Source organism: Penaeus vannamei, chromosome 11, assembly GCF_042767895.1.
Source record: "Penaeus vannamei isolate JL-2024 chromosome 11, ASM4276789v1, whole genome shotgun sequence".
NCBI classification, from domain to species: Eukaryota; Metazoa; Arthropoda; class Malacostraca; order Decapoda; family Penaeidae; genus Penaeus; species Penaeus vannamei.
In genome coordinates, this window is record NC_091559.1 from 46371629 (window position 1) to 46379128 (window position 7500).

The following is a 7500-nucleotide window of genomic DNA, read 5'->3' on the forward strand; positions in this document are numbered from 1 at the left end:
TGTGTGTGTTTGTGTGTGTGTTTGTGTGTGTTTGTGTGTGTGTGCGTGTGTGTGTCGGAGAGGCTTGGGTAGGCTGGGCACGCGGGTAGGATGAAGAAGGAAAGGGAAGGAGTATAATTTTTGTAATATCATCACTCACAGACTTAGACGGGAAGGCGGACGAAATCTTCTTATCAGCATAGAAGGAATTCTGATATCTTATTTCACCTTATCGGGTAATTTTTGAAATAATCTCTCTAAAATATACAATAGAGAATACACGATATTGATTCAAAATTAGATTCCCTCAGATCGTGACCATTAATATTAAAATTTCTCTACGGCAGATAAAAGTGTCATACAGAATCCCCAAATGTTTGTACTTAACATCGATGACATAAAAAGACCGCGTCAATGTATGGGGAAAAAAATACTAAAGTCCCCCATACCACAAAGAAAACGGGAATGACGGGGTTGCCATATTCATTTTATCAGCCTCCTTATTCACGTGATATTTGTCCCTCGATTCTCATTCTCATAAGGAAGAAAGGGGGGGGAGGGGGGGGAAGGGAAGGAGAGGGGGAGGCATACCATTCGTGTAGGGGTGGGGGATGGGGGTGGGGTTGGGGGGGAGATAGAAGGTGGATAGGGAGGGGAGAAAGGGAATGGGGGGGGGGAGATGCGTGCTTATCAGCGTGAAGTTATCGGTTGACTGAATAGCGTGACGCTTATGAATTAAGTAAAAAAAAAAGAGAGAAGAAGAGAGATAGATAGAGAGAGAGAGAAAAAAAAAAGAGAGACAGAGATGTGGCAAGATCTTCAGATTTCCTCGAATGCAGTTGCCTCATTTGTTCTTCCCTTTTCATCTCTCTCTCTCTCTCTCTTTCTTCGTTTCCCTTCTCCTGTTTCTTCGTCTCTCCTCTTCTTCCGTCCCGACGAGAATACCTTTTCGAGAATAGAAATTAAAAGAGAAGAGGAAAAAGGTGTAAGAGGATTAAAACTACAAAAATCTTTTATATACTGTTTCACCCGTTTCGTTGTCGGCGCTCGGGGATGGAGAGAGGGAGAGAGAGAGAGAGAGAGAGAGAGACAGGAAACGGTCTTTGTTCTCCCATCGGCATCCTCCTCCTCCTCCTCCTCCTCCTCCTCCTTCTCCATCTCCTCCTTCCTCCTCCCTCCGCCCTTCCTGCCTGCCTCCCTCGCTCCTCCCTCTCCTCTTTTTTTCCCCTCCTCCTCATCCTTCTCTCGTAGATAATTCCTCGATTGAAGTGCCAGAGGTGATGCCGGCTCGACTCCCTTCCGACTCCGACCTCCAGTTCATTATCGCAGGGGAGAATCTGGAAGAAAATCGTTAACTGCGTGTCTTTTCCCCCCCCCCCCCCTCCCGACATCTCGGTTGACCTTTCCTTCCCTTCCCCTAACCCCTAACCATCCCCCTCCCCTCCCCCCTCCCCTCCCCTTCCCCTTCCTCACCCCATCCCCCCCTTCTCCCTTCCTTTCTCTTCCCCATCCCTCTCCCTACTTCCCTCCTCCTTTTTTTTCCCCTCTCCGTCCCCTCTTCCCTCCCCCTCCCACCTCACCTCCTCCTTCCCTCCTAATCCTTTCCCATCCCAATCCCTCCTCTTCTTCCTCCTCCTCCCTCCTCCTTCCTTCCCCCATCCTTCCTTCCCCTCCCCTCTCTCCTCTCCCTCCCTTCCCCTTCCTCCTCCTTTCCCATCCGTCCGCCTAGATGGAGCAGGAAGCGGCGTCCCTCCCTCTTATCGGGGTCTTATCTCGGATCTTTCCCCCGATAAGAAGGCCCGAAGGTTTCTCGCCGACGGATCTCCGAGTTCCTCCCAGGGTGAATGGAAGGAAGTGAGTCACACGGGCGTTGTGACCTCCCTCCTTCGCCTCCTCCTTGTTCCACCTCCTCTTGCTTCTCTTGTTCTACCTCCTCCTCCTCCTCCTCTTCTTTTTCCACATGCTCTTTCTTCTCTTGTTCTACCTCTTCCTCTTTCTCCTCTTGTTCTACCTCCTCCTCTTGTTCTACCTCCTCCTCTTCCTCTTTCTCCTCTTGTTTCACCTCCTCATCTTTCTCTTGTTCCTTGTTCTACCTCCTCCTCATCCTCTTTCTCCTCTCTAGTCTACCTCCTCCTCCTCCTCTTCTCCTTGTGTTCCACCTCCCTCTCTTCCCTCTTTCTCTCTCTTGTTCCACTTCCTTCCTCCTCCTCTCCTCTGTCTCAACCTTTTCTTCCTCTCTTTTCTCCCTCTTTTCGATCTCTTCCCAATCTCGTTTCTCTTCATCCGATTATCCTTTTTCTACGACTCAGTAGACCTTCTCTCCGCCTTTGCTGATAGAGTCTCTCCTTTGCTTCAAAGACGTCCTCTTGCCCGCCCTCCTTCCCTCCTCCCTCCACCCCTCCGTACCTCCTTCCCTCCTCCCTCTACCCCTCCGTACCTCCTTCCCTCCCCCCCTCCTCCCTCCTCCCTCCACCCCTGCGCCATCTCCTCATCCGGCCACGTTTGTTGTCACATCCCTTCCTACGCATTTCACCGCATTCTAACAATATGTATACGGATGCCTCCACCCTCCCTCCTCCCCTTCCCTTCCTCCCTCCCTCCCTCTCTCTCTCTCCTGCGCCTCCACCCTGTCTCCTTCCCTCCGTGGCTCCTCCTGTAGCTCCTCCTCCCTTTCCTTTCTCCTCCCCTTCCTCTCCCCCCCCGCCCCCCTCCTCGAGCCGTGATCTCGATCCGTTGATTAAGGATGCGTGAAATAGATTCTTTTCCATCCCAGCGGAGGGGAAACTTCGCCAAACCAGAATTTTCGATCACGCAGCGGAAAGAAATGGTGAAACGGCAGTCATGTGCATATGTTTGAGTTTCGGACAGGTGTTCCCTGTCATTGGTAACCATTAGGCTGGAAAATTCCCCTGTTTAGCCAGTATTTAAGAACATCCTGCCGTCTTATTTGCTCCTTGCGTGGTGTTTGAAGATACTCTCGGCGGAATGTACAAATCCAGAGAGAGGAGCAAATCCTCGCTTTTTCCTCTCAGGGAGTCGCCAGGAAAGAAACCCTCTTCGTTCGATCTTAAGACAGGGTCCCGAGGGCGTTCGAACTGCCTCTGCTATGACCAACAAGTAAAGTAAAGTTCAGCCGTTAATGAATTTGCCTGCGGGAGGAGGAGCGCCTTTGCTTGCCAGGTGGTGACGCAGCAGTCAGCAGGGCAGCGTGAGTGGAGTAATGTCACCAGTCAGCCCCTGTCTAACCAGTCCCACCTGTTTTATTCATTGATTTCCTGTGGAATTGGGTTACCGACCACAGCTGTCATCTGTTGGAAACTACAGGAGGATCGAGCGCAGCGTCAGGAGACTGCGTAGGCGCGGGCGTGGAGGGGCGCCCCGCCCGTCGCAGGGGGAGCCCGCGAGTGCACCGGGAGGCGGGTCGCCGTCGAGGTGCGTCAAGGCGGAACCGGCAAGTGGTCGCGAAGGTTCCCACGAGGGTGACCAAGTGTCATTAAGGCGACGATCTGTCGACCCGGCTTCCTCGCCGTGACCCCTGGTGTCGTAACCCTGGCCGCCCCGCCCGCCGCCCCGCCCGCCGCCCCGCCCGCCGCGCCTTCCGCCTCGGAATACGCGGCGCTCGCTGTGGCGGCGTCGCTCCGGTCGGTTTCCAGACGGAGGCGGACCCGCGGCGGCGAGGGATGCGATTACTTACACATCCGTACGGATACCATTTTCTTGCGTGTGTGAACTTGCGTAGCGACCCGTAACCCAGGGGTCTTACCCTCCCGCCCCCAACCCCCCCTCCCACCCCACGATAATTACCTTTCCCACAATTACCTTCCCGTTCTCCGTCTGATCCCCGTTTTCTTTCATTTCCAGGTGACAAGGCGCCGTTTTCTGTAGAGTATGAAGGTGCCACCGCTGAACCTGACTCCAGATATAAACCGGGTGGGAATGGCGTTGCCGTTCAGTCCCGACCTGCTCTGGCGGTACCCACTGTCGCTGCCGCAGTCCGCGTCGCCGTCGTCCCCGATGCTCGACGTGAAGAACCAGATGCCCACACACCTCGGTGAGTGGCTTCGCGGCTTCCAGAGGAGGGACTTGTTCTTTGGGGGGGATTTTGAGGATTACGAGAACTCTGTGTGTATTCGCGTTTGTGGACTTGGTGAAATTTTCGTGTGGCTCGTGGACTTGGTCTTCGAGGAACGCGTGGTTCCTTTCGTGTTCCTGTTCGGTTTTGTGGACTTGTGCTGCGGTGGACTTCCTTAGTGAATCGAAAGTGAAAATGAGTCCATTTGTTCCAGTAAAGTCAGTGAATTGAATTTATTTTCCAAAAGTGGAGTGAGTTTAGTTGTCTTCGGTGACTTTAACGCGGCAAGATAGTGTGAGCCCCGCGTGTCTCAGGAGTTCTTAAGTGTCCAATGAAGAAATCGTAATCCCAAAAAAATGAACAAGTCCCCCCTCTGAACGCGAGTTGGTTTTCCTTCTTAAAGTGAAATTTAGAATGTGGACTTCGATATTTTCAGTCGATTTCTACGAGCGTGTGTCCGTTCATAGAGTTAGATGATTTTTGAAAGAATACAATTCCTAGTTTGTGTGAAGTGGTCACACACACACACACACACACACACACACACACACACACACACACACACACACACACACACACACACACACACACACACACACACACACACACACACACACACACACACACACACACACACACACACACACACACACACACACACACACACACACACACACACACACACACAGCCACCCACAAGCACGTCCGCCCACAAGCGCACCCACTTCACTAGTTCCTAAGTATCCAGCGGTGCGAATAACAGCGAAATAACACTCCCTTCTCCCTCCCTACAGCAGCCGACCCCCGTATGTGGTCGCGCGAGGATGTGGCCGCTTTCCTAAGGTGGTTCGAGAGAGAATTCGAGCTGCCCACCATCGACCTGTCCAAATTCTGCATGAATGGTAAGTTGACTCTTTTTTAATTCTTGTTTTTCCTTTCTTTCTGTTTTTTGGTGAGTCATGAGTTACTTGAAAAAAAAAACAATCATTTTTTCTGTTTTTTGGTGAGATGAGTTTTCTTCCTTTCTTTTCGTGTTTTTCTTTCTTTTTTGGCGTTTCTTATTGAATTGTATTCACTGTTTCAGTTATTATCTGTGTGGGATTTGTAAAGTCAGTATTATTACTCTAAAGTAGATAATTGAGAAACGAAAAGGAATTTAAATGAGAAATGAAAAGGAATTATATACATTTTGGCTGGAATGATTTCGTAGATCTACATTTTGGGGGAAACAGGTAGCCTTAATGACAGTGACTGCGAGCGTGTTTCTGACCTTCTCCTTTTCTCCTTCAGGAAAAGCACTCTGCATGCTGAACAAGTCCGACCTGGCCGACCGCGCTCCAGGGGCGGGCGACATCCTGCACAACACACTGCAGTTCCTCCTGCGGGATGCCCCCCAGGTGCCGCAGTCCCCCATCACCCCACACCACCCCCTCCTGTCGCCGTCCCCCCTCACCCCCACCCCGGTCCAGCCGTGGTCCATCATGAACCCCGACATCCACAACTTCAGCCACTTCCTCCACCAGGGCGGCTCCGTCACGCTCAGCCCCGCGCCCTCCGAGCAGAGCGGGGGCTCGCCGCGCCACCCCGACACCGCCTCCTCCACCTCGTCCACCTCCACCGCGGCCTACCACCACTCCTCGGCCGCCTCCACAGGCTCAGCACATTCCGGGAGTCAGTCGGACTCAGAGGACTCCACGCGGGACTCCTCCTCGCCCCAGCGGTCCCCCCTCCCCCCCACCAGCGCCGCCGGCATGTCGGTGTTCCCCGCCCACGCCCTCGCCTCCCTCAAGCACCTGAGTGACTACCAGCGCGCCGCCGCCGCCGCCGCCGCGGCCGCCGCCCAGAGCGTCTCTTCGCACCAGGAGTCCCTCCAGCAGCATTCTCAGCACCAGCAGCACTCGCAGCACCAGCCGCAGTCGCACCCGCAGCCGCAGCAGCCGCAGGGCGGCCAGACCGGGCCCAACGAGGAGCCCGTGGAGACCGGCACGAACGGGCGCCTGCTGTGGGACTTCCTGCAGCAGCTGCTGAACGACTCGCAGCAGCGGTACTCGCGCTACATCGCGTGGAAGAACCGCGAGACGGGCGTGTTCAAGATCGTGGACCCGCCGGGCCTGGCGCGCCTCTGGGGCATCCAGAAGAACCACCTGAGCATGAACTACGACAAGATGTCCCGCGCCCTCAGGTACTACTACCGCGTCAACATCCTGCGGAAGGTGCAGGGCGAGCGCCACTGCTACCAGTTCCTGCGCAATCCCTCCGAGCTGAAGAGCATCAAGAACATCAGCATGCTGCGCACCACGCCCCTGCAGTCGCCGCGCGCCAAGGACGCCCCCACGCCCGTCCAGCCCGCGCCCATGGAGGAGGAGGAGGGCCCCACCGACCTGTCCATGGCGTCCCTGCACCACCAGTACCACGCGCCCCCGCCCGCGCCCATGGAGACCACGCAGGTGCAGGACCTGAGTCGGGAGGCGCACAACCTCTCCGTCAGCATCAAGAGCGAAGAGTACCTGGAGCAGAGTTACGAGTAGCCGCCCCAGGCCCTCTGGTCAACCGACCCGCCCGACCCGACCTGCCCGCTGCCCCGTGACGGGTCCGACCGCCATGAGGCGCCAGGGTCAGGTCTGCCAGCCTCAGTCCGTGCCCTCCGGCCGTCGCTGTGACGGCGACGCTCGCGCCGGTGGCGCCGGAGTGCTGTGGCTGTGAGGGCGGTGCTGGGGCGCCGCCCAGGGCATTGTTGGAGCATGGCCTTCCCATGGTGCCGCTCCGGCCCATGGGACCTCCAGGGGTGGCCGCCCCACCCAGGGGACGGGTCGCTGGCCGCCGGCTCCGTGCCTTGCTCAGGCGGGCAGCGCGGCGAGGGCCGAGGCCCTCCGTCTGCCCGCCGTCTACACTGTGGCTTGCTGTGATAACAGATGTACACTCCCTCTTTAACTCCCGAACTCCAGGCTAGAACTCAGTCTAACTGCCATTCAACTCCCATATGTACAAAGGCATCTAAACTAAGATTTTGTCCAGTAGTGTTTGTACCAGTGGCGCTCCGGCACCATGGTGAGTGCTGGGTGTGATAGCGGCGTCGAGGGCCGCCCGGAGGCTTCTTGCTGTGCAGTTCTGGGCACGTGTGGCGTCGCGGTGTTCTCGCGTAGTGTTCACTTCTCTTAGAGCTGTTGTGATAAGACACCATTCCGAACTCTGTGTAGGCTTGCTCATTCAAGCAGCAGCGCGTGTGTATGGGTATCCGAGCCTGGACTTTCACCCTTATTCTCCCCGGGAATACGAGCGAAGGTCTCAGGCCGTCATTGGGAATAGAGTTGCCAGATATCACTAGAAGCTCCTCGGGTCTGGCCAGATAGACGCCAACGGATATGTGTAGAATTCATGTGTAATGTGTTTTCGTCTTTCAAACCAGTTGATCACTTATGATTTTTACGTGTTTTCAGAACCCAAGATTA

The 7500-nt window shown here is 55.2% G+C and overlaps 1 protein-coding gene across 7 annotated transcripts in view; it reads left to right on the forward strand.

Annotated features, from left to right (window-relative positions):
* aop (anterior open) overlaps window positions 1-7500 on the forward strand; it is a 16473-nt gene that overhangs the window by 8776 nt on the left and 197 nt on the right. For 4 of the 7 annotated variants that reach the window (XM_027377310.2, XM_070127369.1, XM_070127370.1 and 1 more), the window contains exons 2-4: window positions 3841-4030; window positions 4846-4953; window positions 5342-7500. The exon at window positions 5342-7500 is cut by the window's right edge and continues 197 nt beyond it. In XM_027377310.2, coding sequence (XP_027233111.2) covers window positions 3868-4030; window positions 4846-4953; window positions 5342-6579 — 1509 coding nt within the window. In that variant the 5' untranslated portion in view covers window positions 3841-3867 and the 3' untranslated portion in view covers window positions 6580-7500. The remainder of the gene's footprint in view (window positions 1-3840; window positions 4031-4845; window positions 4954-5341) is intronic. The other 3 variants (XM_070127372.1, XM_070127373.1, XM_070127374.1) reach the window with 1 other exon arrangement.